The sequence below is a fragment of the Mastigoproctus giganteus genome, chromosome 1 (assembly GCF_048544385.1).
Source record: "Mastigoproctus giganteus isolate SK-2022 chromosome 1, ASM4854438v1, whole genome shotgun sequence".
Taxonomy (NCBI): Eukaryota; Metazoa; Arthropoda; class Arachnida; order Uropygi; family Thelyphonidae; genus Mastigoproctus; species Mastigoproctus giganteus.
The window spans coordinates 243,571,614-243,584,333 of record NC_143575.1 but is presented as its reverse complement, the minus strand read 5'-3'; the positions used below and the strand labels follow the sequence as shown (position 1 = coordinate 243,584,333).

At 36.5% G+C, this 12,720-nt stretch overlaps 1 protein-coding gene across 3 annotated transcripts in view; it reads right to left on the bottom strand.

Moving 5' to 3' along the window:
• The window catches only part of SelT (selenoprotein T), an 89,792-nt gene that overhangs the window by 55,965 nt on the left and 21,107 nt on the right, over positions 1-12,720 (bottom strand). For all 3 annotated transcript variants that reach the window (XR_016547117.1, XR_016547119.1, XM_090376681.1), the window contains exon 2: positions 5,560-5,797. Coding sequence is in view for 1 of the 3 variants with exons in the window: in XM_090376681.1 (XP_090232807.1) it covers positions 5,560-5,688 (129 nt within the window). In the remaining 2 variants the exon portion in view is untranslated. The remainder of the gene's footprint in view (positions 1-5,559; positions 5,798-12,720) is intronic.

The window sequence follows — 12,720 nt, the reverse complement described above, 5'->3', positions numbered from 1 at the left end:
ATCTTATCCTATACATATAGTCACACAAAAAACCAAACTATACGCTGTTACTGAAGTAGTTAAAATAGCCATATATGAACAGTAGCCAAATTGTGATTATAGGAAAAAAAAATATAATTTTATAGATAAATCACATAATGATCAAAACCAAAACACTGAAATGTGCACTGCAAGTACCAGACACAGGCAAGATAATTTTGATACTTGTCTGATACCTGAATTTTTATGGCCATGTCAGGCAAGTGGTTTAAGGTTATGAAAGCATTCAAAACTGTGCAATCCAAAGACAAAATATGAAAGAGAACAATAACAAGACAAAGTATTTTACCTCTAATTAAAAAATACTAGGATAGAGACATCTTTCAAATTAAAGTGCTATTTGTTTAAACTGCTTCCTTGATGAATTTTGAAACTGAATTATGATGAAAGCACTCATTTCCCTTCAAATAACCTGAAGTATTTTATTATTAGTAAAATAATAAGAGGAGTTTACCTCAATATAGTACGTAGAACACTTCTGTATGATACCCTCCAGAAATTAAAACGGAAAAAACGAAAAAAAATCAACAACTTACCGGTACATTAGAATAAAATATAAATAATTAAATAATCAATTTAACACAATTCAAATCAATTTAAAACAATTAAAAATCAAATTAACACAATTAAAAGAATCTAACGAAAATATTCAAAACAATTTTTCTATATTTTCTATATTAAAGTGCTATTTGTTTAAGCTGCTTCCTTGATGAATTTTGAAACTGAATTATGATGAAAGCACTCATTTCCCTTCGAATTCGATCTATATTTTCGTTAGATTCTTTTAATTGCGTTGATTTGATTTTCAATTGTTTTAAATTGATTTGAATTGTGTTAAATTGATTATTTATATTTTATTCTAATGTACCAGTAAGTTGTCGATTTTTTCGTTTTTTCCGTTTTAATTTCTGGAGGGTATCATATGGAAGTGTTCTACTTACTATATTGAGGTAAACTCCTCTTATTATTTTACTAATATTATTATCAACGTAGAACATATTGAGTATTACAGCTCTGATTCATACTATCTAAGTATTTTATTATATAAATAACACAAAACCATCCAAAAAAAAAAATAACCCAAGTTTGAAAGAAATGTTTCAATGTGTCTAAGGAATATGTCACAGGGGGTATCCTTATAAATACAGCATGAACAGCAACTGCGACTACAAGATTTACCAAAGTGAACGAAATTTGCTAGATGTCCTCTGTAAACACTGAAAAGGAAAAAAAAAAAAAAAAAAATGTGAACGTAGTGCAATGTGTATTTGAATGAACAAAGCTAGTTTTCACTAAATGAGGGAGAAAACATACAGAATTCCCACAGGCAAGAGACAACACTTTGGTTGAAGTGGTAGTGTTTTGTTGAATGAACTTAACACATTTAGGCAAGAAACAGCACTCAACAAAATACTACTGCCACCACACCAAGACAACAGACCACCATGACCACAACGTTTATCTATGCAATAGGCAATCCACAACAGACAAAAAATGGTGAGTTGTTGTACTGCACTGTTAATGATTTGATTTTTTTTTTTTTTTTTTGTAAAGAATGTTGACCCACTGGTTTGAAAATCTGCAGTCACATCAATGTGACCGCACAAATTCAGCATATTACCAATTGCCAATATGCTGAACTTCAATACACCACCATACTGTCTTCAGGAACAGAACATAAACGATGTCATAGCATTTGTGCACAAAGCTGCACCATCTAATATTGTGCATCCGATAAAAAAGTGTAGCCTGTTTACACCAGTTGATTTTTACTTATAGGGCTAGCAAGTCTCATTTATACAGTGATATCCAACACCTTCACCATTGTTGAAAGATGGCATATACTGAGAAGTTGTAGCAATTCGAATGGACATGTTATTTTCCCCTAAGTGATTTCAGTAACACCATGCCTCACTTAGTACTGGAACATGGTAGCAAACACACTGAATAGTTGTTTTTGTAGTGCTATAAATCATATGTTTCATTGATGTCACTTCATGCTTCAGTCACTTTTTCTGGTGAAATGTCAGATGCATTTCAATCATGGAGACTGTTGATGCACAAGCAACAGCACTCTTTGAAACAAAACTTTTCATCAGCATCACTTTTCTTTTGGACTTGATATCATCTTATACCCTTATCAGTATATAATAAGTATTCTTATTATACTAATATTTATTAGTATGATAAGTATTTATTATACTTATTATACTAAAATTTATTAGTATGATAAGTATTTATTATACTTATTATACTAAAATTTATTAGTATAATAAGTATACTTTTATTAGTTTGAGCTATTGGAATATAGGTCCACCACTGTTATTCCTTTGGAATTCCAAAAGATTGCTGCTATCACCTTTCTAGCTGATGGAACTATTTTTGACTTCTTCAGGTGGTTAATTTGCATGTTTACACTGATTTGGACTGCTGCTTTCACTAATATTATAATTGTCTGATAGCAGTGGATGATTGCCTCATCCATGTTTACAAATATTGCTAAACATTTTTTCTAGATCTACTTTGTTACACAGCAATAATTCTGAGAAAGAATTGTACCAACATTTTTGGGAAAATGTCAGAACCAAAGGGACTCATCTTGCAGAAACCCTTGATAAACCCAATTCCTTTGTCAGAATGTTTTTTAAACCTGCTCATGCAAGATGCTTACAGAATGCAATATTTTATGGATTAAAGGTGCCAGTCTGCCATCACCATGTGTACTGCATCAGTGTTTTATTGGCAAGTCACCAATTGGAAGGATGCTCTCTTTGATGCCGTGCTTTGTATTCTGGAGCTCATTTTTAAACCATGGCATAATGGGGAAGCAGATCCCAAAATATGTAGCATGTACCATTATGGATTTATTAAAGCATCAAAAGCTTTTTCTGCAGACATCTTATGATAGCACAATGTTTACATTTGTCCATTTATGGGAAAAAAAAAAAAAAAAAGTCAGTTACAATCCCATAATTTTGCATTTGTTTATACAAAGAACCCAAATAACCAAACAAAATTAGTCATGTGGAAATAATGACAAAGTGTCATTATTTTCACATGAGGCTATGGACTTCAATGCCCTCTCATACACATGTATACTTATTATAGTAATAGTATTCACCATATAGTGAAAGGAAGCCAGAGGCTTTTGCCACACCGGCAAAAAGAAAAAAAAAAAAAAAAAAAGATAAGAAAATACAAATTATGCACTTCCTTCCTCACACAGACAACTATCCAGGTTGACCTTTGAATTTATTTAAACTGTCGGCCTCAAATACATTAACATTTTGAACAATTCCATGCATCTTACACTGCAGTTCTTTGGTACAGGTCCATGTTTGTTTCAACAGAATACTGTCCCCATGCCACCAGTGCTGTTAAAAAATAATTCATGGATATGAATGTATAAATTTGTAATAGCTGATGCAGAGTCCCAGTCTGAACCCTGTGGAACACCAGTGGGATGAAGTGGAACATCAGGCAAGAACCACACCAGTAATGTCCCACATATATAATAAGCCTAACTGGTCACTTTTGCAGTAGGAACAGAAGATTATTACTCACTGGTGGAAAGCCTACCCAGGAGGGTGAAGTATGTCATATGACCAAGGAGAGGACAACACTCTTCTGAAATGAGTAGCAGTGATATTAACAAGAAACTGACATGTGTATAGATACTTTATGGAGGGTAGTATACTTTCCTTCACTCGTGATAAGTACTTTTTTTTTTTTTTTTGTTAGTTGTTTGCGCATCGGCTTCTTTGGCCATAATGCACCTCCCAAAGTTTTTGCATTTTACTCTGATCCAAGGCGGGATTTGAACCAGCAACCTTTGGGTTGCCAGGCAGGCACTTTACCCACCTGGCTAGTCCAGTCACCATGATAAGTACTGGAGGATGACTAGTCAGTATCATATTCACTACTATATAGCAAGCCAGCATGCTTGTTTTCTTGAGGATTTCAGCTGGATTTTGCTTCTTAATTTAGTATTTCATATTCCAGAATTTTAGAAATGTATTATTTCATATTCTATATGAAAGTGTCACTATTTTGTGTATATGTATAGTGTTGGTTTTTGATTTCTCCATTATTAAAAATTAAACTGGTACAGCATACAATTTTGAATCATAATGAGTAAAGTTAAAACAAATGTGCATATGTACTTTCTTTTATCTAAAATAAAAGCTGATCAAATTAAATTTATTAATTTCATCTGTTGTTTGTTGTTTGTTTGTTATTTGGGTTTTAGGAGCATTAGCAACCAAGGCCATATTGCTCCATGGATATGCGGTGGTCATTCCCTGACCTTTCCACATCCTCCATATTTGGTGGTCACGGGCTCGAACCCCGGTCTAATCAAGAAGCGTGTGCTACGTACTGCTGCTCCTGCCCACCTGGCTACAGAGGCACCTGAATTTCATCTGTGTTACTCTGTCTTTGAACTGGGACAGAGATTCCTCATTAATATTCTCCTTGAAACAATACAAATACAAACAATACAAAAGCACACAAAAACAAATTTTCTAAAAGTTTAGTAAAAGGGTCAAGTTGTTCCTTCCTGTACAGCTAATTTCTCTTTAACTCTATATTTGGCTCTTGGTGATGTAAATCAAAAGTACAGTGGATTCCGGTTATTTTGACCACCAGTTAACCGGGACAGCCTTTTATTTGGGACAAATCTTAAAGAACAGAACCTAATCAAGAAAATAGCAAAGGTTTTCTTTGCTTAATTAGGACAACATGCCGTTTAATCAGGGCAGGAGACTGTAGCACTCAAAATTACCGCCTGATTGTCTCCAACCACGTGGTCCGGTCAGAGACAATCGTAAGCCCATCATAAAGTGAAATAAGTAGGCAGTAGTTAACATGATCACCGATTAGTAGAATCAGCGACTTCATAGAATAGCCTGTGGATAATATTCCTGCTATTTTCGCTTATTAAAATTAAAATAGAATTAAAATTCAATCCACAAACGTGTTCACAATGGCTAGAATATTATATAGTGAACTACATATTATATAGTGAATGGTATTTTATTATGGAGAGTCCATTGTAAAGTGATCTGATCGTACAGTGAACCAATTGGAAAGCGGGAGTCCATTGTATTTTTAACTATTTACATGAAACTTTGCATAATTGGGGCAGTCGCTTAATCGGGCCAAAGTGCACTAGTCACAATGCATCCCAAATAACTGGAATCCACTGTATCACCTTCCCCATACAATGGTTTCTTAAGGCCTGAAAGCTGTGGGAATGGCAATTCTTGATATAGAGAATTACTATTTGCATTTTCAGATTCATAAAATGAAGAACACAAAATTTCATATTTCTCACTTTATCAGGTAGAAGTATGACCAGGCATTCCATTTTTGTTCCCTTGGGATTCAGGGTATACTAGAGTTCCCTTATAGCCTCAATTTTTAAAAATCAAACATAATAGCAATCAATAACAATGGGATGACTCAGTATTTTGTTATATACAGTGGAAATAAAACTGTAGGAAAATAAAGATAAATTACTTTATTGTGTATCATCCATGTAAACAGGGGTGGTGATGTCATGCCAAAAGAAGTAAAAGGATTAATGCCCCCAAGCACCATAGCAATAAGTAACAATTTAGCTACACCCAAAACCTGTGCTAAACGCATGTAGAGGGGAGGTGGTGGATAAGTATCTCCAAGCACTGTGATGTCTGGATACTTTTCTTGAAGTATAGAGGCATACTGCTCGAAGACACGACGATAACCTCATGAATAGCTAGAAAAAGAAATAATGATTTTCATTTAATATGGTATTAAATATTTAATAAATTAACCATAAACTTTTTAAAAAATCAATATACATACAAGTGTGCATCACAATATGCTTTAACAAAGTGTTCTCAAAATTTATGTTGCAGAGCTTGCTTTTCTTTATCATATCTTCATCATAATCCATCCTATGAAGAGTATGAGATCTGAGATTTAATAAACAAAGAGAGCAATTTATGCAAAAAATGTTGGGAAAAAATTACGAGTTAGGATTAAATTTGAAAGTGTCTGCAATCCTGCCAGGACACAATAGGAGAGAATACATGGTGAGAGCTTTGTCCATCAATTTGGCCCTAGAGACACTATGCAAGGCTCATAAAGTAAAATTTTTCTCAGAGTAACCTGTGCTTGTTAACAGGAGAGATAGTTTTTACAGGGATGGAGTACACTTAAATAGAAGGGGTGCAGGAATATTTGCTCATGTTATTGAGGCAGTGCTATGTGGATCAGAAAACTAATAGCTTGTGGGGGACACATAGATAAATCCATTAACTAGAGCCATAGGCAGAGATGAAAATGATTCTTGCATTGCTTCTTTTCAACATAGAAGCAGCCTGGAAAGCAATTTCCGGGGTTATTTTCATGGAAAACGAGGTGTTGGAAATTTCAAGCCCTACTGTGGACCATCATGAAACAAGAAAACACATGAGCTGTTAGGGTAACTAAGAATAAGAACAGGTACATATATACTTGCATATTGCACCATGTTTTGTTCGTAGTGAACTGCCAAAGTAGATTCAACAGTGTATCTCACGCATAGTCTCATGCTTTATGCAAAATAATCACCTTAATTTATACTTGCATTATATTAATGATAAGAGCATAGTAAATAAATTTGAAGTATTGATTAAGTCATCAAATGCAGAAAATGCGAGAATATCGGAGGTGTGGAGTCACTCATACATCAGGGATGCAGAATTTAAATATATGGAGCACAACATGTACAGAAAATAAAAACAAGACAGGAGGAGGATGGGATCATGCTCTTAGTTAAGAAGCATATTAAATTACAGACAGTATCCAGCTGACATGGGTGGCCAGTACAAAGTTGAGTCAGTTTGGTGTGGCATAAGCACTGGGAAAACACAGTAGGATTATGTTATAGGCCTAATGACGGGCCTATAACAGATTGTCTTATAATGAGGGATTTTAACTTTCTGGATATTAAATGGAACTTGTAGTTGGTCACTAAAACACTAGCAAGACTTTTGTGGATTTATCAGATGACTGTTTTCTACAGCAGCATGTTAGAGAAGCAATACTCTTGATCTGAATATCAACGGCAACTCTTCATGCATTAAGAACCTGCAGGTAAAAGATCCCTCTGGGTGGCAGTGATCACAGTGTGCTTATGTGGGATTTACTGAAAGGTATACCTATTCTCATGGATAAAGGTAAGGGTGACTACAGTTGTCCCATACAGTTTTTAAATTCCGTACACTGGGAGTTTGATGATTTTGCAAATTAGCAAATGCCAGATGAAAAGCATTCAGGGAAGTAATTGTAGAGGCTACTATGCTTTTCATATCAACTAAGAAATACCATTGCAAGGTTATACCTAATTTTTTTCTTCTCTGCCACAAGTCTCATCACATGAAATGCTGAGACTTGTGGCTAAAAAGAAAAATATGAGAGATGCATATAAATCATCTAGTGATACAGAAGCTTATGGGATATAAAGTAATCTGCAAGCAAGTCACAAAGGTGGTTAGGCAAGCTAAGGCACGTTATGAGAAGTCACTGGCAAAGAATGTTGAGAAATGCAGCAAATGCCTTCTTTACTTACATCAGCAGTAGAAGGAAGGGGCTGAATTGCATTGGTCCACTTGACGACAATGGTTTAACTGCTGATGATCCTGTCCAGGTTGCTGATAAACGGAATAGGTATTTTTCATTTATATTCAAACATGAGGACTTTTTTATTGAGGGGAATTCTAGAAGTTTATCAGAATCTAACAGGGAGCTATATAATTTTCTGATAACTGAAAGGAAAGTGGAAGGGTACTTTTGAAGCTCAACATTAAAAAAAAAATACCTGGGGTGGATGGGATCTATCCAATCATATTAAAGGAGGCAAACAAAGGAGATAAGAAACCCTCAGCCATAATTATGAGAGCATCTCTGGATTCAAGACAAGTCTCTATAATTTTGGGGATACATCCACACATCTCTATAGATGTGTGAATGTATCCCTAATTCGTAAAGGCAGATCAAAAAGTGACATGAGCAATTACAGACTTGTTACTTTAATGTTTCTGTGAAAATAATGAGGACTGTGGTGAAAGAAGCAATGCAAGATCACCTAGACAGGAATGCACTTATGCTCAGTGGTGAGCTATAGTGGGCTCTCATGAGAGCCCACTGTTATTTTTTTTTGAAAATTTGTGAGCCCATTGTTGCAATGATTATTTATTTAACAATGAAATCCTGAATTTAATTATTGAGTATCCAGGCCGGAACTACGGTGAGGACAATGGGAACCCATCCCTAGCAATTTAATCACCCAATCGACCAGTTATATATTTTAAAATTGCTTCATTTTTGAGTTAATTACAGTCTGACCTCTATTTAATGAACTTCTTCATAGCGAATTTTCCTTGATTTTTACAGAAACATTTAAAATAATTTCTGACGATGTATTACGAGAGACTACTTTGCACGCATTGTTCTCACCTCTGGCTTTTAGGTAATTAGAAAGCACGAACTAAGGGTGAAAGGGATTACCGTTCCACAATGTTAGTGGTGGCCGCAAAACCATGGAGCCACATTCTGAGAAGTTGTGCTAGTCAATATGCTTTCCATAGTCACTGGTCAACCTGTTTTGTGGTTTCCCCTTTACTCTGAGAAGTCAGAAGTTTTTCGGAGAAGTGAGTGATCCAGGCATTTCAGTAAATTTCTCCGTCTATGTTTACATGGTCACAATAGCTAAATATCCGAGTGATTCCGATATTTTGCACAGTATTCAAAGAACTAGTGACAGTAATGACGTTGAGGGAGGGAGGAATGAAGCAACTTTGAGGTAAACTTCCCGAAGATGAAATGTTGGTAGATTTGGAAACCGCGTCGAGGCTTTCACTGTGAAGAAAATGTTCCAAAATATAATGGCATACAGGCATAATTAAAAAAAAAAAAAACCGCATTATATCACCAATCTCCAAAAAGTCAGCACAAATTAAGGATTGGTCGTGTGTTTGGGCCCTGATAGGCAGCTTGTAGCTTGTGGAAGGCAATAAAAAAAAAAAAAAAGGTAAACTGCAGCCATTATCAACCCACTGCAGGATGGAAGCCTCCTCAGCAATTCATTCTAAGGGAAATGGGCCATAATCTGCCATGCTGGGGCATTGCAGGTTGGCAGATGTTGTTGTTGTTTGGTTTTTTAGGAGCATTAGCAACTAAGGCCATATTGCTCCAGGATATGCGATGGTCATTCCCTGACCTTTCTGCATCCTCCGTATTTGGTGGTGACGGGATCGAACCCCGGTCTAATCAAGAAGCGTGTGCTACGCACTACTGCTCCTTCCCACCTGGCTACGGAGACACCCTGCGGGTTGGCAGATCGGCCGTATTTAGCAGTCAGGGACTTGAACCCCGGTCTACTCAAAGAGCGTGTGCTATTGCACTCCCACTCTGACCACTCGGCTACAGACGCCAGTGGAAGGCAATATGAGAAAACAAAAGGAAATATTTTTTAATGAACAAAATATTAAAAAAAAAAAAAAAAGGCAAAGAACCACCAGCCTGGAAAAGAAGGCTACGGCAGAAGGTAGAAGAGAGAGTAAGAGTGAAGAATAGGCCAACTGACCTGGAATCAAAAGATGATTGAAAAAAAGTGATGATATCCTCACGAAAGACAACATCCAGAGCGCACACAAGATCTATAATACTACTCTGCATTTTGAAAAAAAATGCACTGATTTTCTCAGAAAAGTGTTTCTAAATCAATTTCTAATGCTGATTTCAAAAATTACTTCCATTTCTTTCCAACACATCAGGTTTCTGCAAAAATCATTAAAGAAAATTTGATTTTTCACAAATTTTTATTAATTTTGGCAGAATTTGTGCACTGAAAATATAACAAAATGCTGCTTTTACCATACTTTAATATTAAAATATATATTGAAAACACTACTAAAAAGGGCAGTGTGGTAAAAACTCCACTAAACACACATTAAAACACATTTTAAAAAGAGATCTATGATGGGTCAAATTTTCTTCCAGATCTTCTCCTTTACAGTTCCCCTTCAGCATCCAGCAGTAATCAGCCATTACATTGACATTACACCTCCTCACCATGTCTTTAATGTCCTGGTGAAACTTCTCACCCTGTTCTTCAATAACACTTACTAGATTTTCTGAGTGGAATTGTAAAAAATGTATCTTGACACTCCTGTTGCCACATACGGCTTCTTGAAGTTTGCAAACATATTTTCAACTATATACTTGTAGTATAGATCCTTATAGTTCCTTAAGTTCTCAACAATAGACAAAGTTAATACATCCCTGTTTTTCTCTTTTATCATAGTTCCCTCCACTGGTTTGTGAATTTGGGATCAAACAAAAATACCTTATTTCAGCTTCTCTTGGTGAGCGATGGGAATTTAGTACAAAGGTAGTTGAAGCAGGGACGTCCCCGAGAAAAAGTTTTTACAGTGTCTCATCAAACACATTTTCACGTGCACAGGTGGAAGGAGAACAGTTTTGGAAATGGTCTACAGTGGTTTATGAACTATATTCTTTTGATTCAGGCAACAAATTGCCCATCTTTGGCCAGACTTTGATATCCCAGTGCTTACTCCTTGAACAATCATCCAACTCACACAAAATGCAAGGCATTTTTGTGTAGCCAGATTGCTGTCCAAGTAGCATGCCTATAACCTTAAAGTCAACATAGACCAACAAACCATGTTCTTCATACTTAATATTTATTTGTGCATATGTTTCATTCAAATGCACAGAGTAAGCCACTGGAATTTACCCATATTTATTTCCATTGTGGATCAACACCTTTGAGACTCCTCTCTGATGAGCCAATAAAAAGTCTCCATTACGTAGGATTGTAACTAATTCCTAAATAGCTCATTAAGTAATTTATGAGGGGTGATCATGTAATTCGCAGATTGGTGCCAGACCTTATCTTAATTATCATCTGAATCTTCTGTGGATTTCTCCTTTTTGAAATACTCTCCCTTGAACTTTACACTTTCACCACTGTCGAACCCACACATCAAATATTTCTTGCAAGCCATTTTTCAAAAGACTGCAAAGTGCTTCCATTGTGGCTCTTCAAGCATCATGGGTCGGATCCAAAATGCTTGCCTTTCAGACCTTTCTGCAGATGTGGAAACAGGAAGAAATCGCATGGGTTAAGTACAATGAATAAGGGGGATGTGGCAGATCCTCAGCACTATGGCAGTGCTCACTGCCTGCACAATATTAGCAGCCATATGGGGTCTGGCATTTTCTTGATGGAGAAGCCACTTCCCCAAAAGTTAGCATTAGTAGAGGCATTTGATGCAAGAAAGCAAGCTTATGCAGCAGCAACAAAAAAAAAAAAAAAAAAAAAAACACACTTCCACTTCACCCCTCTGTTCGTTCGAAATACCTGTCCAGCTGAGCCTTAAACTTATTTAGGCTATCAACTTCCACGACAAGGGATGGAAGTCTGTTCCAGCAACCAACCACCCGTTGGCTAAAGGCACATTTCCAAGTGCTTATCCTACATCTGTCTTTCCTCAATTTCAATTTATGCCCTCTCAGGTGATTATTCTGAGATAGAGGAAGAATCCCATCAGAATTAAGCATGCTCAAACCATTCAAGGCTTTATACACCTCTATCAGATCACCTCGCTGGTACCTAGTCTGCAGACACTGTAATTTTCAAAACTTAAGCCTTTCTTCGTAAGAGCACCCCTTTGTTCCATTCACTAATCTTGTTGCCCTTCTCTGTACTCGTTCCAGCAGCTCTACATCCTTCTTGAAATGAGGCCTCCAGACCTGTATACAGTACTCTAGGTGTGGCCTGACCATTGCCTTATACAATGGAATAATCACCTCCTTATCCCTTCTAGAAAAATTCCTATATATCATTGACAACACACCATGAGCTACTCTTGTAGCCCGTCTGCACTGCTCAGAGAACTTCATATCTGCCTGCACAACCACCCTCAGGTCCTTTTCATTCTCTACCCCTGTCAGTGTAGTACCACAGAGTTGATACATTGCTCTGGGGTTGCTGTTTCCGATATGTAGTACTTTACATTTGCCAATGTCAAACTTCATTTGCCACCTCTCAACCCATCTGCTCAACCTTTCCAGATCCTGTTGCAGCAGCATAGTGTCAGTAGTGTCTTGACAACCCTGCCAATCTTTGTATCGACTGCAAACTTGGACATTAAGCTTATATACCATCATCGATATCATTTATAAATACAGAAAACAATAATGGACCCAACACCGAACCCTGAGGGACTTCACTAATAACATTAGTCCACGATGAGCAGTGTCCACTGATTACCACTCTGTCTTCTCTCCCTCAACCACCCCTTTATCCATAGCAGCAATTTGCCTCCAATGTCACACTACTCCAATTTGTGCAGCAGTCTTCCATGTGCAACAATATCAAAAGCCTTTCTAAGATCCAAGTATATAATATCAAAGTTATTCCCTGCATCCAGTTCTTTTATGACTGCATCATAGTATCCAATCAAATTGGTCAGGCAAGACTTCGCCTTAACAAAACCATGTTGTGTCCGAGCTATAACTGAAGTCTTGTCTAGATGATCCTGCAGTGCTTCTTTAACCAGTGCCTCCATTAATTTTCCTGGAACAGAAGTTAAACTCACAGGTCTATAATTACTTGTGTCAGTCTTT